This window comes from Rana temporaria, chromosome 6, assembly GCF_905171775.1.
Source record: "Rana temporaria chromosome 6, aRanTem1.1, whole genome shotgun sequence".
In the NCBI taxonomy this organism is placed as follows: Eukaryota; Metazoa; Chordata; class Amphibia; order Anura; family Ranidae; genus Rana; species Rana temporaria.
Genome location: NC_053494.1, coordinates 204,501,930 through 204,526,523, shown reverse-complemented (window position 1 = coordinate 204,526,523; position 24,594 = coordinate 204,501,930). Strand labels below are relative to the sequence as shown.

The 24,594-nt window shown below is 46.3% G+C and overlaps 1 protein-coding gene across 1 annotated transcript in view; it reads right to left on the bottom strand.

Moving 5' to 3' along the window:
• The window catches only part of LOC120944183 (rac GTPase-activating protein 1-like), a 113,448-nt gene that overhangs the window by 77,130 nt on the left and 11,724 nt on the right, over nt 1-24,594 (bottom strand). The window contains exons 2-5 of the mRNA XM_040358124.1: nt 12,612-12,697; nt 8,695-8,897; nt 3,405-3,529; nt 1,236-1,308 (exon numbers count right to left, since the gene is read on the bottom strand). Of these exons, the coding sequence (XP_040214058.1) occupies nt 1,236-1,308; nt 3,405-3,529; nt 8,695-8,897; nt 12,612-12,697 (487 nt within the window). The remainder of the gene's footprint in view (nt 1-1,235; nt 1,309-3,404; nt 3,530-8,694; nt 8,898-12,611; nt 12,698-24,594) is intronic.

Sequence of the window (24,594 nt, the reverse complement as noted above, 5' to 3'; positions counted from 1 at the left end):
TCTAAGGGTGTGACCCCATAGATTTCACAGGTTTATGCTGGGACCTGTAGTTCCTCACTATTTGGGGGGAAGGGGGTCTCACATCTTCAGCTCTGGGGGGGGGGGGTTCATGCTGGAACCTGTAGTCCTTAACTTTGGGGAGGTCACACCCCCCAAGTAAAGGACTACCAATCCCGGCATGAACCGATGATATCTAAAGATGTGACCCCCCCCAAATTTTGAAACTCCCAGCATGAACCCATGAGATCTAAGGGTGTGACCCCATAGATTTCACAGATCTATGCTGGGACCTGTAGTTCTTCACTAGTTTAGCTTAGTTAAGCTCTGAGGGGTTCATGCTGGTACCTGTGTCAGTTTCATTCCGGGACACTGTATTGTCCCAGAGTGAAGGTGCCCGGGACAGACCTGCAGAATGCGGGACTGTCCCGGGCAATCCGGGACACGTGGTCACCCTACCGCTACATGCAGTAGGATCTGGAGGGGGCGGCCAAGATATTTGAAAGGGGGTCAACTGTTCATTCTTTGTGAAAAAGTAAACTTCCTCTTTAAAAAAAAAAAGGGAAGACTTTTTACTCATCAAGTAAGCCAAAGTTACCTTGCAACAGTACTAAACTGATTATGCGAGATACTTAGCCAGGTCGATGGAGACTTCACTCCGGATAGATCTATAGATGTCCGGATGTGTGACACGGCCCTACAAACCGTTACCACACGAGTCTGCAGAGCCCTAGTGCGAGATAAATATTAATGCTGCCTTTGGGAGACACTGCAGGCAGCTCTGGACGGTTCAAAAGCATTAAGAAAAGCAAAAATTACAAACAGGATGCATTCTCAGGAGCGCAGTGTGCGAGCGGGAGGGAGAGCTAAACAGGGTGGAGGGGGGGGGGGGGAAGGCTCCCCACAGGGACCTTTCTCGGCTGAACGCGCAGCGAAAGACTCCCGGTTACACCGAAAGGGACAGAAATTAGCATTTAAATTGGATGGAATGAGATTTTGTGGTTTTATTTTATTAATAAATATAAACCAGTTGTCAGAAGAGTGAGGAGAGCAAGGTTACGGTGTTGGGAAGTGAGAAACAAAAACAGAGATTTACAAGGGTCTCAGAACAGACACCCTAAACACACGGGGGGTGGGGGGGGCAGGGCGAGGGGTGACCTTGTAGGGCAAAGAAAATCTTGAGATTGTTTGTAGAGCAAATCTACACAAATTTGAAAAAGAAATGGATGCGGTCTCACCAGGTCGTCCTCCGTCTGGTCATAACTGATATCCGACAGGAAGGAGCCGCCTGTCTCATCCACCATGGACAACCTGCAAAAAAAACAACACGAGGAGTCATCCATCTTTAGCCTTGTCCTCATCCAGTGCCAGTTTAAAGAACCCAGTCCACCCAAAATTAACAACTAACCAACAGGTTTGGTAGATGCCAGCACCCTAGTAGTGTATAGGGTGTCCACGTGTCCCGGATTGCCCGGGACTGTCCCGCAATTGACATGTCTGTCCTGGGCCCCAGGCACCTTCATTCTGGGACAAAGCAATGTCCCGGAATGAAATAGAGGACACAGCCACCCCTACCAACAACTACCGTATTTATCGGCGTATATCGCACACTTTTTTGCCCTGAAAATCAGGGCAAAATCGTGGGTGCGCGATATACGCCTATACCCGCTTTCCCGCGCCGAGTTTTGAATACTGCGCCGCCTTATACCGAGCAGTACACTTGGGTATAGTCGGCCAGTCTCGGCTTCTTCTGCGGTCACGTCCTGGACGTAGAGGACGTGAGCGCGACAGTTGCCGAGCCTGCCCGAGTGTACTGCGCTCGGTATATGCTGGCGCAGTATTCAAAACTCGGCGCGGGAAACGAGCGGGGAGGACGCCGGACCCGACGAAGAGGACACCTGAAGCCACAGACGGACGCCGGATTCGCCGATGGACGCCGCGCAAGACACCAAAACTAAGTACAAAAAAACTTTTTTTCCACAGGAATGGGGGCAACTTTAGGGGTGCGCGCTATACGCGGGAGCGCGCTATACCCCGATAAATACGGTACATTTCCGGAACTGGTTGCTAGGGCCAGCGCTGCCTGGCATCTTGCAACCGGTGACAATTTACTGTCAGACAGTGCGACCGGGAGTGAGGCCTGTGCCTAGTGCAGCACTGCTGTCCCCACCCACCTCGGTACATCCTCCTTCTCCGGCACCAAGCGACAAGCAGCAGGGACTGGTGTGATCTTCACACTCCAGATAGTGACGCCACTCCTTTCCTTCTACGCACGTGACTCATGCAGAGGGAGTGACAGCAGCACAGAATCTGGTGGCAGGCTAAGGGTGGCAAGCTATGGCACATTCCACCTGACAAATAACCCGCCACCAAATTCCCCATCAACCCCGAGACTACATTTCCCTCCGCCCCTCTCATCTTTTTTGGGGGGTAGGTGAGAGAGGGGGTGTGTCCCTGAATGGCAGTTTGGAAATGTGGTCACCCTAGTAGTGTAGTATATCTCTTAGATCTGTAGTTAGTTCTCCAAGATGTTTGGAACAACCTACCTGCCGAGTTCCTTCATAAACTGTGTACAAGTGTACCTAAAAGAATTGATGCTGGTTTTAAGGCAAGGGGTGGTCTCCTGATACGCCGTCGTATCTCGGAGTTCCGCCGGTTGTATCTATGCGACTGATTCATAGAATCAGTTACGCATAGATATCCCTAAGATCCGACATGTGTAATTGTCTTACACCGTCAGATCTTAGGCTGCAATTCCAGGTCGGCCGCTAGGTGGCCCTTACGTATTTTTACGCGAGGAATATGCAAATGAGGATTTACGCCGATTCAGAAACGAACGACCGCTCGGCGCTTTTTTTTACGTGGTTTGCAATCGGCTTTTTCCGGCGTATAGTTACCCCTGCTATATGAGGGGTAGCTAATTTTAAGTATGGCCGTCGTTCCCGCACCGAGTTCTGAAATTTTACATTGTTTGCGTAAGTTGTTCGCGAATACGGCTGGACGTAATTTACGTTCACGACGAAAGCAATAAAGTCCTTGCAACGTCATTTAGAGCAATGCACACTGGGATATTTTACGGATGGCGCATGCGCCGTTCAAATAATACGTCAAAAACGTGGGGTCAAGTTAGATTTAAATAATACACGCCCCCAACATCCCCATTTGAATTACGCGGCCTTACGCCGCAACAGATACGTTACGCCGCCGTAAATAAGGGCGCAAGTTTTTTCCTGAATAAAGAACTCGCGCCCAAAGTTAGAGCGCCGTAACGTATCTCAGATACGTTACGCCGGGCGGACAGATACGCCTATGTATCTGAATCCAGCCCTTGGATGATTTGGACATTGTACCAAAAAACAGTTTACTGCCAATTGGAAAGTCATACAGATGTGAATAAACTTCCATACCTGCTGCCAGCTCCATGGGTGGTGGTCTTCGGTCCGCCTAAAAACGCCAATACAGAGTCACTGAGGGGGGCGGCTGTCTGGCCATCGCTTTGTATGAGCTCTCCAATCAGTTGCATCTGACGCTCCTATTAAATACATTTTTATAGTTACGATAATTAAAAGAGGAACCTGCTAAAGAAATTCTGTAAACATTTATTATCGCTGTCAAAAAAATTAAAATGTCCCCAACACACCCCCACACACCTTTTTTGTATAAGTGATCACATAACCTCTGTTCTCAGCTGCATAAGAGCTGGGGGGGGGGGGGGGACAGCAGTATACAGATCTTCTCAGTGAAAGGCGGTGCAAGAGAGGGAGGGCATGTCAGGACAAGTGTAATCATTGGAGGAGTTCCCAGCACATGTCTAGTGTGGTCAGTTTTAATAGGAAAGCAGAAGGACTGGCAGGAACACTAGGGATTTCACACAAAAGAAAGACATACAAAGAGAACAGGATACTCTTTCATACAAGTACATCGTACAGCAGTCACATCAGGAATTTAAGATGGGAGTGAGGGACACCGATTAGCAAATGTATGTAGGCACAGGACATGCCACACCCCCTTAAGGAAAATTCTACAAACAAATTATTAGTTAAACCCACAATTACTTTATTTTTACCACTAATGTTCCTTTATATTGGCTTTTGAAGTGTACAAATGCAGCAATTTCGTAATTGGATGAAAGATTTAGCACTGGGGAACACTTTTTGAAAGATAAATAGGGCATTTTATATACATCTATATGGATCAGACCAAAATGAGGGACAAATGGGGAGGAATGAGGGACAGTCCCTTCCCTTAAAATCAGGGACAGTTGGGAGGTATGAATACGAAATGAGAAAAAGAGAAAAAAAGAGAAAAAGAAAGAAAGAGAGAGAAAGAGAGAGAGAGAGAGAGAGAAAGAGAGAGAGAGAAAGAGAGAGAGAGAAAGAGAGAGAGAGAAAGAGAGAGAGAGAAAGAGAGAGAGAGAAAGAGAGAGAGAGAAAGAGAGAGAGAGAAAGAGAGAGAGAGAAAGAGAGAGAGAGAAAGAGAGAGAGAGAAAGAGAGAGAGAGAAAGAGAGAGAGAGAAAGAGAGAGAGAGAAAGAGAGAGAGAGAAAGAGAGAGAGAGAAAGAGAGAGAGAGAAAGAGAGAGAGAGAAAGAGAGAGAGAGAAAGAGAGAGAGAGAAAGAGAGAGAGAGAAAGAGAGAGAGAGAAAGAGAGAGAGAGAAAGAGAGAGAGAGAAAGAGAGAGAGAGAAAGAGAGAGAGAGAAAGAGAGAGAGAGAAAGAAAGAAAGAGAAAGAGAGAGAGAGAAAGAGAGAGAGAGAAAGAGAGAGAGAGAAAGAGAGAGAGAGAAAGAAAGAAAGAGAGAGAGAGAAAGAGAGAGAGAGAAAGAGAGAGAGAGAAAGAGAGAGAGAGAAAGAAAGAAAGAAAGAGAAAGAAAGAGAAAGAAAGAGAAAGAAAGAAAGAAAGAGAAAGAAAGAGAAAGAGAGAAAGAAAGAAAGAGAGAGAAAGAGAGAAAGAGAAAGAGGCTAATTTATTGGTTTGCGCAAAAGTTATAGCGTCTACAAAATAGGGGTTAGTTTTATGGCATTTTTTTTTTACTAGTATTGGCGGCGATCAGCGGTTTTTATCGTGACTGCGACATTATGGCGGACACATCGGACACTTTTGACACCATTTTAATAGCGATCAGTGCTATATAAATGCACCGATTACTGTAAAAGTGACGCTGGCAGTGAAGGGGTTAACCTGTAGGGGGCACTGAAGGGGATAAGTGTGTCCTAGGGAGTGATTTAACTGTTAGGGGGCGTGGCTACGAGTGACACGTCACTGATCGCTCTTCCCGATGAGAGGGAGCATTCGATCAGTGATCAGTGACATGTCACTAGGAAGAACGGGGATGTTGTGTTTACACTGACATCCCCATTCTTCAGCTCCGTGACACGATTGCGGGACACCGGCAGCCATCGAGTCCGCGGGACCACACGTGGCAAATTAAAGGGGACGTACCTGTTCGTCCATTTGCCCAGCTGTGCCATTCTGTCGACGTAAATGAAGGACTGCCGCACGACGATATACGTTGACAGAATGGCACGGCTGGGGACAAGGGCGTACATGTATGTCCCCTTTAAAATGCCCAGTCGTGGGTCGGGAGCGCGCCGCCGCCGGCACACTCGCGACCTGGTCCGAAGCTCCGTGACAAAGCCTGTGGGCCCGATCGCCGCCAGTGTCCTGCGATCGGGTCACAGGAGCTGAAGGGGAGAGGTGAGTGTAAACACACCTTCCCCGTTGTTCTCTGTGGCAGTGTCAGTGATCGTCTGTTCCCTATCATAGGGAACGACAATCAGTGACATCACACGTACAGCCACGTCCCCCTACAGTTAGAAACACACATGAGGTCACACTTAACCCCTACAGCGCCCCCTAGTGGTTAAACCCATCACTGACATTTTCACAGTTATCCGTGCATTTTTATAGCCCTTGTCGCTGTGAAAAGGACAATAGTCCCAAAAATGTGTCAAAATTGTCAGATTTTTCCGCCATAATGTCGCAGTCACGAGAAGAAGAAAAAAATCAAAAAAATCACCAGTACTAGTAAAAAAAATAAAAAAATAAATAAAAATGCCATAAAACTATCCCCTATTTTGGTCCGGGTCTTAACCCGGTTAAGTGGTTACCGGGGGCCTGAACAGCAATAAAAAAACCTGACAGGGGTTCTAATCTTTCCCCACTATGCAGAACTAAAAACACATTTTGGGCTTTCCTTTTACTTTAAAGTCCCATTTTTATTGTCCTGAAATTCCAATCATAAAATTATCAGCACTGATGCTACAGAACACCTTGTGCTTGTAATGTGCATTTCAATTGTTCTTCAGTGTTGTAATGAAGTTATTTTTATATTTTGTTCATACGTGTTCCCTCTAAGGCACATTTAAAGCCCCATTCTACCCCCTCTAGTCCCACAATGGGACCTTGGGGGTAGGAGTAGAATGATTAGTATTTCATAGAAAAATACAATATGCTCTCCTCGGGGCTTGGACAAGGGGTGGGCAGCACTGTGGTATCATGTGAGGTGGTGGGGGCACCACCAGGAGATTGGTGGGAGGGAATTTGAAAAGGGGGGGGGTTGGCAGAGGGCAAGCAAGAATTGTTTTTGGAGGAGAAGTTTAGGGAGGTGTGCTAGTGGTAATTTGGCGCGGGGGGAGGCGTAATGGATGTAGAGGATATGTGCTATGAGGGGAGGGGGGGGGGGGATTTGTGCCAAGATCTTAATATTTTTTTTTTTTTTTTGGATCATGCTCAGAAGAGATTTTTTTTGGGCTGGGGGGGCAGATTGGTGCTTGGGACATATGGAGAGCGAGGGGAAAGGTTTGTGCCAGAAGGGGGGGGGGGGGCATTTATGTGGGTCCATGCTAGCCTGATGGAGGCTTAAAGCCTACTACTGGTGTGTAGTGTTGGTTCTTATGGGAGGGTGGGTCCACGCAAGCCTGATAGAGGCCTGAAACCTTTATGCAGATTAGTGCTTTTTTCTTATTTTGGGGGGGCGCACAATTGTCACATTCTCCCTGGGCTCTAGGTGACCTTGTCCTGGCACTCTGTGTCCCCCTACCCTGCGACAGTTTTTGCTTTCAGTTATTATAAAACTTAAAAAAAAAAAAAAAAAAAAATGGCTCGGCAAGCAAGAGGAGCTAAAACATCACACCGACCGTTACTCCTAGGTAACCTTTTAAAAAAATAAATTTAAAATGATTACTCATTAAAAATATATAATGGGCTTCTTTAAAGCCCTGACCCGTCACATTAAAGAGAAAAATTCCCAATTAATGCTACGGCCAGAATAATTGTGGAATTGCACTGTACAGCGACTATCACAACTCATGAGAAATGTTGGCGGTCACTGCCCTTCTCTGTCCTCAAGTATAATTCAAAACTTTGTGAGCGGTGTTACAAATGTGCGACAATTGTACAAAATATTGCTTTTTTTTTTTCAATTTTTGCTATAATAAAAATCCCCCCCAAAAAAAAAAAAAAAAGCTAATTTCTCAGTTAAGGCCAATACATATTCTTCTACATATTTAAAAAAAAAAAAAAAAAAAAAAAAAAAATCGCAATAAGCGTATATTGATTGGTTTGCGCAAAAGTTATAGCGTCTACAAAATAGGGGGTAGTTTTATGGCATTTTTATTAATATTTTTTTTACTTGTTATGGTGGCGATCTGTGATTTTTATCGTGACTGCGACATTATGGCGGCCACTTGAAACCATTTTGGGACCTTTCACATTTTTACAGTGACCAGTGCTATAAAAATGCACTGATTACTGTATAAATGTGACTGGCAGTGAAGGGGTTAACCACAAGGGGGCAGGAAGGGGTTAAGTGTGTCCTAGGGAGTGATTCTAACGGTTAGGGGGCGTGGCTTACTGTGACATGACACTGATCACTGCTCCCGATCACAGGGAGCATCTTCTGACCCATCGCATTACATCTTGTGAGTGTTCCCGGTCGGGTTGCCTTTGCGCCAGGCCTGTTGTGGATTGCGGGACTTAGGTTGCAAAAACAGGAATGTATTGTAACAGGACTCAGTGTTTTCTGCCGGGCACACCATGCTGCACCCACCCACACACAGTTCCCCGTTTACTGGTTAGAGGCCTCCCTTTTCATTTTAGAGCATGAAGCATTGGGGGGGGGGTGGAGTTTCCATTGATAAACACACAGTTAGGGGAGGCAACAATGTAGTCTCTTGCATGCAAGGTTAGCTACAAAAAGGAATGCTGCAAGAGAACGGCGACGCCCTGAAACAGGAAACCTGGGGCAGCAGTCCTAGCATCAGCTTAAACTGGAACATATACAAGAATTAAAAGATAAGAAGCTGAATCTGAAAAATAAAATAAAAAACACACAACTACAAAAACATTTTTTTCAGCTCCTAAACACTGAAGCTCAAAAAAATTCTAGGAGGATAACACTATTTAGCCTCTAGGAGCTTTAACAAAAAAACACACCACACACACCACGCTAGTGTGTATAGAGCCCAAGTGTCTAATTTACAGGGCTGGGCCTTGCAAAAAAAGGTGTTTTCTAATGGAAAAACTAAAATTAAATATCCAATTGTGTAATAGGATGGGGGGGGGGGAGGATTTAAATTCTAGAAAGTCATTGAAAAGGATCCACTTTAAAAGGCTGTGTAAATGGCTTGTTGAATGGGATGCCTTCAGACTAAAATTGCTTATCTGGACAGGAAAGACAACACCATATGCAAAACGTTACCATAGTCTGTAGCTCAGTCTCTACTCTCTGGCGCCTCTTCATCTCCACATCCACCTGGTTTCGGGCGTGTTTCAGCTTCACCTGCAGCGCCGATCGCTCAATCTCACACCGAAGCAGCAATTCCCGCTTCTCCCTCAGCTCCATGTCTGTCTGCTGCCATTTCCTTCTAGATGCTTCAAAGCTCTGAACAACCTTGACAAAGTCTTAAAATAAGCAATAGAACATTATAATTTATAATTACTTGGGGGAAAAAAACTCAGCATCCATAGATGGTAAATACATGAGGTTGGCCAGATCTGCCGTTTATATGTTGTACCTTCTTAAAACCCAACTCAAGGAACAACTATTTTATGTTTTTTTTTTAAATCAGTTACATATATAGACTGTCTTTGAGTGGAAAAGTGATCATTCTTTACTGATCCTCTTACACTTTATGGCCAAAAGTTAGCCAACACTTTACCAAGATGGGCTTGCTGGACATCCTTTTCCGAAACCATGACCATCATTATGCATTGGGTCCCCTTTGCAGCTATACCAGCCTCCACTTTCCTAGGAAGGCTTGCAACATAAATTTGGAATGTGTCTGTGGAAATTTGTGGCCATTCAGGGAAAAAAAAAAAAAAAAAATTTGTGAGGTCAGGTACTAAATGTTGGTCGAGAAGACTTTGCTTGTTCCAATTCATCCCAAAGGTGTTCAGTAGGCTTTAGATCAGTGTTCTAGGCTAAGGATCCTCCACACCAAACTGGTCTATTAGGTAGATTCAGGTACGTTGGCGTAACTTTGCGGCGGCGTAGCTTAAGGAATTTAAGCTACGCCGCCGTAAGTTAGCGAGGCAAGTACATGATTCACAATGTACTTGCCTGCTAAGTTACGTCGGTGTAGCCTAAATCGGCGGGCGTAAGGGCGCCTAATTCAAATGTGTTTGAGGGGGGCGTGTTTTATGTTAATGGCGCTTGACCTCATGTTTTTTAAGTTTTTTCTTACTGCGCATGCGCCGGGCGCCTACATTTCCCAGTGTGCATTGCGGCCAAGTACGCCGCACGGGCCTATTGATTTTGACGTGGAGGTAAACAACGTAAATCCCGATTCACGGACGACTTACACAAACGACGTAAAAAATTTGAATACTTGACATTACTATTCCAATAGAGCCTAGCTCTAACTTTACGCGGCCTATCTCTTACGTAAACGGCGTAAAAGTACTGCGTCCGCCGGGCGTACGTTCGTGAATCGGCGTATCTCCTCATTTACATATTCTACGCCGACCGCAATGGAAGCGCCACCTAGTGACCATCCAAAATATTGCAATCTAAGATAGGACGGTGCAAGCGTTTAAGCGTATCTCTGTTTGAGCATACGCTTAAACATAAGTCGGCGTAGATTCTGAGTTAGGTCGGCTTATCTACTGATAAGTCGGCCTAACTCTTACTGAATCTACCTGTCTTTATGGAGCCAGCTTTGTACACCGGGGCACAGTCATGCCAGAACGAAAAAGAGCCTACCCCAAACTGTTACCACAAGTTTGAAAGAGCACAGTTATCTAAAGTATTTTTGCATTAGACATGTGCACTGTGGAAAAAGTCATTAGTTTGTTACATTTGTTTTTTTGTATTCAGAAATTTTCGATTTTCAAATTTCCGTTTTTCACATTTCCAAAATGTAAATGTTCCAAAATTCCACATTTTTGAAATTTAGAATTTTCAATTTTCCTGAAATTGAAAAATTCACAAAATTGTCAAAATTTATTCGGAACTAAACGAATTGTACATATCTACTTTGCATGCCATAGTAGTAACGCTACCATTCAATGTAGACACGTGAACTCAATTTGGAGGGGTCTCCACACACTGTTGGCCATATAGGGCCGGATTCAGATACATTGGCGTATCTTTGAGCGGGCGTAGTGCATCTCATATGCGCTATGCAGACGTAACGTAGAGAGGCAAGTTCTATATTCACAAAGCACTTGCTCCCATATGTACGCCGGCGTAACTTAAATGGGCCGGCTTAAGCCCTTGTAATTCAAAGTAGCAAGTCAGTGGGCGTGTTGTATTGTAATGAAGCGTGACCCCATGTAAATGCATAGCCGATCGAACGGCGCATGCTCAGAATCACGTCGCAAATACTCCCCAAGATACGTTGGCTCAATGCTTTCGACGTGAACGTAACTTACGCCCAGACCTATTCACGTACGACTTACGCAAACAACGTAAAATACGACGCTGTTTCAACGTTTCCGACGTCCATACCTTTGAATTACTTGCGCCTCATATAGCAGGGGTAACTTTATGCCGGACGTAAGCCTAACATAAATGACGTAGCTAAATCCGACGGGCGCTGAAGTACGTTCGTGAATCGGCGTATCTAGGTCATTTGCATATTCGACGCGTAAATCGACAGAAGCGCCCCTTGCGGCCAGCGTAAATATGCACCCAAGATACGACGGCGTAGGAGACTTACGTCGGTCGTATCTTGGCAAATTTCAGGCGTATCTAGTTTTAAGAATACGCGTATAGATACGACGGCGCACATTTGGACTTACGACGGCGTATCTGGAGATACACCGTCGTAAGTCCTTTCTGAATCCGGCCCAGAGTGCCTAGATTAATTAAATTTAAGAATCTGATTTTCAACCACTTGTAGCATAGGTACCACAATATACCTGGTTATTACTTTCCTATACCACCTAAACAGCAGCCCTCAGATTGGAGGAAGGCATGCAAGCTTACAAGAACTTAAGAACACAAGGATAACCTCATGGGCAAACCATGACTCCAGTTATATTGCCCAACCACCAGCTGTACATTACAGTTTATTTTTTATTATTTAATTGACAGGGAGGTCAGACTATATAAACAGAATTGCTAATCACTTGGCATTTAAAAAGACTCCCATATCCACATTTCATTTGTGTATTTATTTGCTTCCCTTCTTAAAGGTCTACTTTCTTTATCCATCTATGAATGAAGGTAGGGCCACCATCCATGTTGGCTTCAGCACAACCCTATGGCTCAGAGAAGGTAAACTTTCAGACAGTATGGGAAATCAAGAAAATGTGACCGTTTTAAAAGGCAATTGCCCTTTTAAATGGAAAACATAAATAAAATAAAAAAATACTTCCTTTGGGCCCCAAGGTTGACCTAAAGGAGAGGGTCTTCCCACCATTCACAACCAAGCCATTAGAAGTCTACTTGAGCACCATTTGGCCAATATATTCTGGATCTATTATACAGTGTGCACTGTGCTTTACAAAATAAAGCATACAGTTAAAATACAAAAGAGGGTTCAGCTCATTAAAGTGTTTACAATCTAAAAAGGGAACGGCAAGTGATATAAAAAAAAAGTATCAACTGTGTGGTATACATTGATGGAGAGAGTAGAAGTACAGTTTATTAGGTAGAGTTGTGGTGGGCATTCCTGAAGATATACGTTTCAAGGGATCACCTAGATCAGTGGTCTCCAAAACTGCGACCCGTGGGCCACATGAGGCCCTTTTGCTTGCCTTTATATGGTACTTAGGGCACTATTCTTCCCACTGACACCCAACAACAGGGCACCATTCCTCCCACTGGCACCTATGATGAAGACTATGCTTCTTACCAATACCAATTTTCCTACTGCCCACAGGCGGCATGTAATTATTTTACCTGTTGATCACCAAGTCTGAGGCATTTTCTTTTCCCACTGGCAACAATCCAGCCCGTCTGAAGGACAGTAAACTGGCTCTTTTCTTAGAAAGGAGACCCCTGCCCTAGACAGGGGAGTAGGAGATAACTGGACAGATTGGGATAGGCTCTGCAGAAGTCCTGTGGGTGAGCATGGGAGGAGGCAATGCAGGGTTCTAGAGAGCAGGATGTTCTTGGGAGTCTCTGTAACTTGTATGATATGACAAAATAATATGACAGAAGATATTTACCGTCCTCCGCAGCCATGTTAAAGTCGAGGAGCTTCAGTAAGCGGTCGATGCAAGCCTGAAGGGCTTTCCTCTGCGACTCCCCCATCCTGTTCCACAAATAAAATGATATTAAAAAGGATACGCTACAGTCACACTGTTAGCACACCAATATCTTCCCCACACATTGCAAAAATACCCACAACCAACATAGCCCATGGCAGAGGACCAACAGCAGAGTATAAAAATGTGCCTAAAGAAGTCTTCAGCAGGTGTGTGGTCTTTAACCGAAAACAATGAATTTGCTACAAATCTTCACCATTCAAGGTCTCACCATGATATAAGTCAACTCTCGCGACCGTTTTTCGGGATGTAAAAAACAACGTTATTTTTAATGTCATTAAAATCCAGTCCATAGGGGGCGCTCGGGCGCCACTTCCCCCACCCCCCCCAGGCTGTAAAAAAATAAAATAAAATATTTCACGATCGTCACCGATCCATGATCCGAACGGGTCACCCCGTTCGGATCGGCACACTACGCGATCTACGGCCATCTTGCTCCACCCCAACCAATCACAGAGCGGCTGTGATTGGTTGGATGGGATGTCCCGTCTTTGCACCCGATTGGCCTGCGTGATGAGCGCCCTCTCTGATTGGAGGGCTGCTCGGATTGGCTGGCTGTCTTGGCGCGCTCTGGGAATCAGGATGAACTTGTGGAGCTTGAGGGGGAAAAGTGAGCGCCGTTATGAAGGACGGGGACTCAGTGTTCTTTACTAGTGTGGTGGCAATGTTGGAGTGGTCTGGAACAGTGATGGTGATGACGAGTTGGGGACAATCGTGGACATTACAGTGCAAGTACAGTGAGTTGGATGTTGGACTGGCTATTATATTAGAGTGATTACTGGTGGGGGCAATGTTAAACTGGCTATTATTACAGTGTTTACTAGTGTGGGGGCAATGTTGGACTGGAACAGTGATGGTGCTGACGAGTGGGGGGCAATGGTGGACATTACCATATAGAGCCATTGGCCCAGCTAGAGCCCAGACTTGAATCCGACGTTTTTCATAAATCATTTTTTTTTTTTGCTGATCCGAAAATGATCTGATCCGTGACTCCTGATCCGAGGATCAATCCGATCCGTGAGTTTTTTGATCCGTTGCACCCCTAGTTGAATGACACTGAACATCAAAGAAAACTGAGAATATGTAGTGGCGATGAAGAATTTCCAGATTTAAAAATAAATAAATAAAAAAGTAAGAAAAAAAGAAGTTCCACATTAGCTATCACAGAAAATCTTTTTGTTGGGCTAAACTGGGTGAAACAATATTGCTTCAACGATTGTGAAAAAAATGGAATGGAAAAAAAGTCCCCTTATTATAAAATCTAACAGAACCAGTATTTTTACATCCCCACGTTTTATTGAACATATTCCCAGAATCCTTTGCTGGGGAATCCAGAGGCCTGACAGCGGGAGCTGTCTGAGTACGTTCGATGAAATAGACCAGACTACTTTTAGCGTGGAGCTTTTCGCAGGCAGACCTCAATCAAGAGCCGTGTTGGGAGACCCGAATGTAGAGAGATCATTAACTAGGACTGCAGGAATCGGCGTGCCTATAGGGGGCCGTACTATTCTTGGCATGCTGGAAGGGGGTTAATGCACATCGGCAGGAGGGCAGGGGAGCCGTACATGGCACCAGCACAGCTCCAAGTCACGCCGGGAACTCAGATCTGTATCCGCGGCATATTAAAAACACTGCAACGTAGTCAAATGGAATATTTAGTGAGATGCTTTCAAAAACCAAACACAGTCACAAAAAACAATCTTATATAAAAGTAGAAATAGAAAAATTGGGAGTTTATGAGAAACTCTTGAGAGCGGAATTTAATTTAACCTTAAATTGTTTACCATTGTGTAATGCTGATGCAGTGATGTTCACCCGTTCATCTCAGATTTTAAAACAATAAAATTGAACTTGGCCATCAAACTGAGCGTTTAACTTGACTTTTTTTTTTTTGCATAATGGCCTTTTAAAAAAGGAGAATAGAAACCTAGAAAATAAATTTTTTTTTTTTTTTTGAAAAGCCTATGGCGTGTGAACACACCCAAAAACTCCACCTGGTGCAGAAAAAATGTGCACACACATAAAGAGTGTTCACAAAAAACATGCAGACGGGTGCAACGTCAAGTGGTCCTCCTGTGAAGAGGGACCCAAACCCTGATCCCCTGGGGCGTTAGGCTCCAGACGGGGACTGAGGTACTGTGGTCCGAGCAACCGAAGCCGACACGGACCCAACTTCCTCTGAGGGACTGCCGAAACAGAACCCTCCCAGTACTAGGTGGGGCTCCCCCGAAGGCAGACCCCATGAGAGCAGGCGAACTAAGCCAGAAGGCCATGTCCACCTACTCCCAAGACGTTCAGGGCAGGCCCGAGGACCCGCAAAATAATGTTCTTCAGCCGAGCCACATGCTGGGGAGCATATTCTCATATACAGACATTTCTGCACCCATTCCTGCTGGCATCGGTTGGTCCCCTTATGCCTCGTACACACGGTCGGACTTTGAGAAAAAAAGTCAGACAGGCTTTTTTCCCCCCTCGGAAAGTCTGGCCGTGTGTAGCCTCCATCGAACTTTTTTTGTCCGAAGTCCGACGCGGTCAAAAGTCCGACCGTGTGTACGAGGCATTAGACTCAATGAGGTGGTATGGGCATGGAATCCCCCCTTGAGCGCCAATACAGAGGCGCCCCTGGCCTGGCCTAACCAGTACCACCAGTAGCCCATTCCATACCCTCTTCTGGCAATAGACCCCACCCCCTCCCAATACCAACCTCACCCAGCACCTGTTTCATTTCCGGAAGTTGTTCCCATTTTGAAGTTAGGAGAAGAAAGTCTACACAACGACAGCCTTTCTTTACTAAAAACGCAGTTGCTTTACAGCCTTTAAAATGATCCTAATGGCGGCTCCACATGCCTTCATTACAGATAGATAATAACAGGGTTGTGAGCCGAGTGAAAGAGCATCCAATCCCTTTAGGGATTGCGCCAGTTTCCTACAGTATATTTTAAGTAGACAAAAACTGAAAACCCCTGTCACATTTATTTTACCATCTGGGTCGAATTGTGAAGATTTTCCTTCACTTCCTGTCCCATAGCCAAATAGGAAGTGAGAAGAAATCCCTGCAAATTAAGGGAATTTCTTGGGGACCAGAGTAGTTTAGATATAGATGCGTCCTCCAAACGAGTCACCAGGCCCTCCTGAAAGACCAGCCTTCATCCTGGCTCTCTCTCCCCAGCAAGGGTCCTCCCCTGGATACCCTCAGCTTGGCTTCTTCCAAACAGGCAACCACCTCAGGACTAGTAGACCCCAGACAGGCTTCTGGACCTACTTGCAGAACTTGCAGCAACACAGACTCAGGCCAGGAGGGCCACGAGGTGAAGACTGACAAAAAGCACATGGCTCTAATAAATACCCCTTCCCAGAATGCATAGCAGCCAGGAACCTCCTACTGTGCTGTTTCTGGAAAAAGAATATTCATTCCAGCTCAACCTAGTTGTAATTCTCACACTGTCCTGTGGTAGCAGTGACACCTACTTGCAACAGCGAGAAATGCACAACTCAGTCAAGTTCAGAACAGAACCAAATATACAACCAAATCTGAGCCGTTTACAGCTCAGCCATATCTCCCAACTGTCCCTGATTTAGAGGGACTGTCCCCGATTTGGAGCAATGCCCCTCATTCATCCTCATTTGTCCCTCATTTTGGTCTGATCTATATAGATGTATATAAAATGCACTTTTTATCTTTCAAAAAGTGTTCCCAGTGCTAAACCCTTCATCTGATTTCTAAATTGATGCATTTGTAAATTCCAAAAGCCAATATAAAAAGGAATAGTAGCGGTAAAAAAAAAAAAAGCACTTGTGGGTTTAACCAATCTTGTTTTTTTTATAATTCTCCTTTAAGGGGGCGTGGCAAGGGGTGTGTCCTATGCCTGCATACTTTTGCTGATAGGTGTCCCTCATTCCCATATCAAAGGGTTGGGAGGTATGGCTCAGCCAAAAATGAAACTTGCACTATAGCCCCATTTTTAGGAACAGGGGGCTACAAAAGGATAAGATAAATCCACAAGTGCTTTTTTTTTTTTATACCACTACTATTCCTTTATACTGGCTATTTAGGTTTACAAATGCAACAATTTAGAAATTGGATGAAATGTTTAGCACTGGGAAACACCTTTTGAAAGATAAAATGTGCATTTTATATTCAACTACTGTATTGATCGGGGAATACTGCGCACCGGCGTATAACGCGCACTCCAAACTTAGGAAGGTAGTTTAAGGAAAAAACAAAAAAAAAATTAAATTTTTGTCCATCGGCGGCCTTGTCCGGCGTTCCGTCTGCGGCCTTGCACGGGGTCTGTCGAGCCTTGTGGGTGTCCGTCTGCGGCTTTGGAGGTGTCTGTCTGCGGCTTCCTCGCGGGGTCCGTCCAGTCCATCCGCAACTTGCCCAGGGGGTTGCAGCGGTGTTCGTTTTTTAATTAGGCGCCTCGGCCAAGAGGAAAGGAGCTGGATTTCCTGTGTGTTCAGCTCCTCTCGTGTGGCTGTGGGCGGAGCCGAGTGCGCAGTACGCTCGGCTCTAGGCTGCGGCGCTCGACTTGTCTCGTCTCGCGTGGCTGCGGGCAGAGCCGAGTGCGCAGTACACTCGGCTCGGTCTATTTCTATAGATCAGCATAGCTGCCAACTGTTCCTGATTACGAGGGACTGTCCCTGATTTGGAGCAATGTCCCTCTGTCCCCCTCATTTTGGCCTTAAATATATAGTTGTATATAAAATTAAATGTTTTATCTTTCAAAAGGTGTTTCCCAGTGCTAAAATTTACATCCAAATTCTAAATTGCTGCATTTGTACATTTTAAAAGTCAATATAAAGGAATAGTAGTGGTAAAAAAAAAATCCTTGTGAATTGAATGAACCTTTTTTGGGGTTAATTCTCCTTTAAAAGGGTGTGACAGGGGGCGTGCCCTATGCCTACATACGTTTGTTAGTAGGTGTCCCTTATTCCCACCTAGCATTAAGGTTTTTGGGCACTTCCTGTTAAAGGGTGACAATGCTGCGTGTTCCATTTCAGCAGCGAGCCAGGCTCTCGTCCACATCAGTGCCTGACCTCACAAATGCGCTTCTGGAAGAAACATTCCCATAGACACTCCTAAACCTTGTGGACGGCCTTCCCAGAAGAGTTGAAGCTGTTATAGCTGCAAAGGATGGGCCAACTCAATATTGTACCCTATTTTCTAAGACTGGGATACCATTAAAGTGCATGTGAGTGTAAACCCAGCCATCCCAATACATTTATGTTCCGGAAACCCTCCACTATGTACATTCGAAGCGCATCTTTGCGCGTCACCTGCTTCCAGCGCCCTCTATTTTCATTTCAGGAGCCCAAAAGACTTTCCCTTTCCACACCTATTAAAAAAATAAACCACCATTGTAAATGCTGCCATAACTGCCTCATAAGTCTTTCCACGTCGCAGGGCCTGCGAGCGGCGGCGGCACGCGCCACAACACTTCCCGTCCATCCTTCCTCGTAAAAGGCAGAACAGATGCGCATTCCACGTTGTGATTCAATATTAGAATTGCAGAAGAGATTCCAGAGACGAAATTTGTATAGCGAGTGGAAGGAATCCAGGAGGATGAAAAACAGACGATGGCCAAAAAAAAAAAAAAACACACAAGGCAGACTTAACTCTAGCAGGCGGACAACGGGTTTTTCGAATATTAAGCATGCACGTCGGGTAAATGCAAATGCTTTAATAGCCATTGAGGGAATGCAGACTATTTGTAGAGTCATTTTCACCCCATCATTTATCTTACATAGAGTCTTCTGATCCGACCAGAGAAATGCATCTAGATTTCGGTATTGGAATTTCATGGCGGAACATGAAAATGTCTGGTAGTATTGTCACTGGTACAAGCCCTGCCCTCTCACTCAGGCCAAGGTGAGCTATAAAGGGCAAGTTCACATTTTTATGAAAATTTTTAAAAGGAAAACTATCTTTATAAGACGGATCAAAACTCTGCTCTTTTGATGTCATGAGACACGAACAACTAGCGCCCAGAAGCGATTCAGTTCGCATGCGTCGCGCTTTATAAGTTTTTCATTCATTCATTCATTCATTCATATATCCTGGCCACCTCCTGGAATTCTAAGTGATTAGGTGTAACTTTTTTTTTTATCAAAACTTTATATTGCATAGAGGGACAAAAAGTGCTTAAATGTCCTGGACACCCTGGGCGTGATGTACAGGGCTATGTGCCAGGATATTTGGTCACTTTTTGTCCACTATGCAATATAAAAAGTTTTAGGGAAAAAAACAAAAAAAAAAAAATATTAGATATATTTTTTTTACACACACAGAGATTAGATATACATCTCATTTTTTTCAAAATAGGCTGTCTGGGGGCGTGTACTATGTAAAATAATAGTGACCCCACGTTTTTAACAAACGGCGCATGCGCCGTCCGTGGACATATCCCAGTGCGCATGCTCCAAATGACGTCGGCAAATCGTCATGCTTTCGACGTGAACGTAAATTACGTCCAGCCCTATTCGCGAACGACTTACGCAAACGAGGTAAAAAATGCAAATTTCGTCGCGGGAACAACGGCCATACTTAACATTGGCTGCACCTCACAGACCCAGGGGTAACTTTCCCCCGGAAAAAGCCGAACGTAAACGACGTAAAAAAATGCGCCGGGCGGACGTACGTTTGTGAATCGGCGTATCTACCCAATTTGCATATTCTACGCTGAAATCGACGGAAGCGCCACCTAGCGGCCAGCGTAAATATGCAGCCTAAGATACGACGGTGTAAGAGACTTACGCCGATCGGATCTTAGGAAAATCTATGCGTAACTGATTCTATGAATCAGTCGCATAGATACGACGGCACCCAATCGGACTTACGACGGCGTATCTGGTTTGATTTAATAAATATCATAATTTTTTTTTTTAAAACGTTTTTTTTCCCCTCAGTTTAGACCGATACGTTATCTTCAACATATTTTTCTAAAAAAAATAAAAAATGCGTATTTGATCGGTTTGCGCAAAAGTTCTAGCGTCTACAAAATATTGAATAGAATTATGGCATTTTTTCTTTTTCTTAATTTTTTTACTAGTAATGGCGGCGATCTGAGATTTTTATTGTGACCGTGACATTGCGGCGGACATATCGGACACTTTTGACACATTTTTGGGACCATTCACATTTACACAGCGATTAGTGCTATAAAACTGCACCGATTACTGTGTAAATGTGACTGGTAGGGAAGGGATTAACACTAGTTGGCGCTGAAGGGGTTAAATATGTTCCCTAAAGTGTGTTCTAACTGTAGGGGGAGGGGACTCACAAGGGGAGGAAACCGATGTGTGTTCCTCTGTACTGGGAACACACATCAGTCTCCTCACCGCTGATAGGACATGGATCTGTGTGTTTACACACACAGATCCATGTTCCTGCCATTAATGCGGGCAATCGCTGGTGCCCTGCAGATATCGCGGCCGCCGCGCAACGGGTCCCGAGCAATGCGGCGGGTGGCGCGTGCGCCCCCTAGCGGCCGGAAAAGCAAGGACATCATATGACGTCCAGTCTGAAGGACGAAGGGTTCCCGCCGACGTCATTTTACTATGACTCGGTAGGGAAGAGGTTAATAAATATCACAATTTAAAAAAAATACATTTTTTTCCTCAGTTTAGACCGATACGTATTCTTCTAAGTATTTTTGGTTCAAATTTTTTTTTATGGCGTCTCCAAAATAGGAGATAGATTTATGGCATTTTTTTTTTACTAGTAATGGCGGTGAGCTGCGATTTTTATTGTGACCGTGACATTGCGGCGGACATATCGGACCCTTTTGACACGTTTTTGGGACCATTGTCATTCATGCCTCTGTGCAGTACCTCATTTGGCCAGAGGTGGGGGGCACATAAAAAAAAAAAAACCTTGGTTCGCGAGTGTTTCCGAGTGGCTCCAAATGACTAAGACGCCCCCCACCTCTGGTTACATGCGGTACTGCATACACTAGCAATGCCACTGGAATGGATTATTTGAGTTTCCATTATTTCCTATGGGGAAACTTGCTTTGAATTACATGCATTCTTCTGGAACGAATTATACTCGTAATCCAAGGTACCACTATATATGCATCAGGTGCCTCTGCCATCAGTTCTACCTTTGCCAAATTAGCCAAGTCGGCACAGGGACACAGCACAAGTCAATTGGGACCCAATTAAACCCAACAATAAAAAAAAAAAGAAAGGAGAGCTGCAGAAGGTGTCGGGAGGGGGGTGCGTGTCTCCTCCCACTGCTTCCAATAGCAATCGAATGGCTAGTCAGCCGCTCCTATTGCGATTACAAGAAACCTGACCATCGTATGGTGATTTGGCAGCAAGTGGTTAACTGCTTGCCGACCAGCGCACGACATGACTAATTATATATATATATATATATATATAATTAGTCATGTCGTGCGCTGGTCGGCAAGCAGTTAACCACTTGCTATATATGTAATAAGGCCGAGCAGCGGCCTGTGTTTATGGGAGGAGCCCGGGGAGCCTATATAATCTCCTCGCCTCCCTCCAGGCTCCGTCGGCTTCCTGTCTCAGCACAAGACTTCCGGCGCACTTCGATTGCGTCATCGCGTCACTCATCGCAGCCGCTCCGTCCAGCCGCTCCGTCCAGCCGCCCCGTCCAGCTGCGCCTCTCAGCCGACTCAGCTGTCACAGCAGACGCTGAGGCATCCGTTCGCTTCATACCCGCCCGACCGGCGTCAAGGTAGGCTCCCCTCCTTCCACACTCAACCCCCTCCTACACCGGAGCTCTCATTTCCGCCCCCTCCACACGCGTCACTTCCTATACCCAATGTTCCCCATTTCACATACTGTAGGTGTGCACTCAGGGGACACCTCCATACAACTGATGGCTAAGCATGGTCCCTGTCATTCAACCTTAATGGATGCAGACCTTGTATTCCCATTTTTCCACAATTACATTCACTATAATTTGTTGTGCCACTATGTGTGTGTGTGCTCGTGTACATGTATGTGTATATATATGTGTATATATGTGTGTATGTATGTGTGTATGTATGTGTACGCATATGTGTATATATATATATATATATATATATGTATGGTGACTGCGTTGCGCGCAGTATACAGGTACTCAGCATGTCACCACCAGACCCCGTTGTCCTTGCCCACATTGTACATACTGCTTATTGTCACTTCATATGCACGGCACTTCTTTACATGACACATGTTTTGTTCACTGTACTCTCATCCTTGTCAGCTTGTCCCTGGCACCATGGCATCTCATGCATTCCAGCACATGCAGCACAGTTGAAGGCACAACACTTATCTAGATTACCATTTGCATTGTTATACTGTTTTAACTGCCGTAATTTTTGGGTTGTTTTGTTGTTTTATGCACACCTCATCCAGCCTTGCACCCCCTGCCGTAGTATCACAACTGCACACCCCTTTTCGCTGTACCGCAACGCAGGAGGCACTCACGTTCTTATTAGGCTGTGCATCATCATGCATCATTTAACACAGCCCATTCATTCTTTATCCCCCTTCGCTTACAGCAATTCCAGACACACCCCATTTGCCTCCAAGCATGCCTCCACACAGCCTCCGCTCCCCACGTGTCACACCCACACACCAGCCATGGCACCCCCGATCAGTAGCGGCCTCACTCCCAGCTCACGCTCCACAGCCCGGCAGTCGCCAAACACATGATATACACACTCTCACGCCTTTCTCGTGGGACGTTCCCTCACTTGCCCAGCTGCAGTACGTCTTGGGGGTACACAAGCACTTTCTCACCTGCAGCTTCACCCCGTTCCACCCATGGCCAAATCCACCGTGGCCCCCTTTCAGTACATGCTCCACAGCCCGGTTTTCACTCACAATCAAAGTGCACCGGTTCATGCCTCTGTCATGGGTCATTTTAGCCGCTTGCCCTACCACAAACACGCCCCAGCAAGTCCACACACGTCCGGACCCAAACTTGCCCCTCTCTTCTTAGCCCCATTTCAGCACACGCTCCAGAGTTTCGCATCTCTGCCATGAGAATTTCTGTCACTCATTTACTTGACACGAGTCCAGATCTCAATCCCTGCACGTTCCTGCTGGCAGACTTGCCTCGAACGTTCCCCCAACAGTGTCACCCTCATTTCAGCACATGCTCCAGAGCCCCCGCGTTGTCAGCCACACCCGCAACGCACCGTTTCAGGCCTCTGTCATGGGACATTTCGGCCACCAAGCCGTCGCCGCCTCACCCCCCTTCGTCGGTCGCTTACAACATTCGAGCTTCGCTAGCCCCCGTCCTTATGCATTGTCATTTCTCCACAGGTCAGTCAAGCTCACCAGCTCCCCCTGCACTCCAGATTCAGTCATTTCTACAGGTAAAAAAAAAAAAAAAAAAGAAGGGGGGAACCCCCGTCCCCGGCAGGACACGGAAGCAACCCCTTTTATCTCACCCCTGCAGGTTCCTGCTCGTCCCACCCCGACCTCGTAAACAAGACTCCGTACCCAGGGCACGACTTACCCTGAGTCATGTCTCAGGACGGCAGCGAAGACCTTTTTGCCCCTTCCTCACCGCCCCCTGCTTCAGAGAGCGGCAGCGCACGCTCCTTCAGGGGATGGACCATCCCCAAGTTAACAGCGGCATTGAGGCGCAAGCATGTGCCCTTTCCGTCCACAGCCAGGAAGGCAGAACTCTTCAGGCTCCTGTTCCCACCTCCTGCTTCAAACAACTCCCCACCAGCCTCACCCGGACCGAGCACCCAGCGAACCTCGCTACACTCCATATCCGCCGCCGTGTCCCAACTCCACAACATGGTCGCAACACTCTCCACCACTATTACAGACGTACAGATGAGAATGATGCTTCTGGAAGCTCGCCCACCTACAGCTACCCCCGATCCATCCATGCTCACCCCGTCCACAGTACAACCACAAATACCTCTCCCGCTTACACCCGCAGGCAAGTGCTCCGTAGTCCTCCCAGCCCACTTGGTACCTGCCAATATCAGGAAGGACATCCTGGACGGCAAGGACGTCAACCTAGCCTCCCTCCTCATCTCAGTACACGACCTAGCCGAGAACAAGGCCTACGCCTGGGGAGACGTCTCAGTGGTCCTCAAGGCCAAAGACCCAAGGCTTAACCGTAAACTATCGGTCCCGGAATTCGCCTTGGCCTTTGGCATGCTCAGAGACGTCCTATGCTCCGCCTCCCCCAGTAGGAGGGAAGAGCTGGACCTTTATCTCCACTCCATAGTGGATCTGGGCTACAAGTACGGAGGGTTTTCATTCTATGACTACCACCGCTCCTTCTCAGCCAAAGCAGCGGCCAGGCTGCTGCAGTTCCAGACAGCTACAGATTGGAGTCTCATGGACACCGAGCTGTTCTGTCGTCACTTTGCTGGCCTGCGCTCACCGTTATGCGCTGTTTGCCAGTCCTCCACTCACACCGCCACCTGGTGCGCCAACACCACCAACACCACCGCCAACACTCGCCCGTTCGAACTCCCCTCGACCTCGAGAGCAGCTCCGGGCCTACTGGCCACCCAGCAGACGTCCCAGGCCGACAAATTCGGGCGCCCAGTACAGACGCTAGGCGGCGCGGCCATCTGCAATAATTTTAACCATGGCTCCTGCAACTTCAGCCAATGCCGTCTGCTCCATGTCTGCCTTACGTGCCATAGAGCGCACCCCAGGACCCTATGCCTAGTCAAGCAACAAAAGAAGACCTGACTAGGCCGCATAAACATCCCCTGGCTGGAGCTCTACCTCACCTCCCACCCCACCCCCTCCCTCACCACCTTCCTCGTCCAAGGCTTCACAGAAGGGTTCCACACAGGCCTCATTTCACTGCCCCACACAACGCACGAATGTAGAAACCTGCGCTCAGCCGCCACAGACAAGCAGGCCATAGACCAGCTCTTAC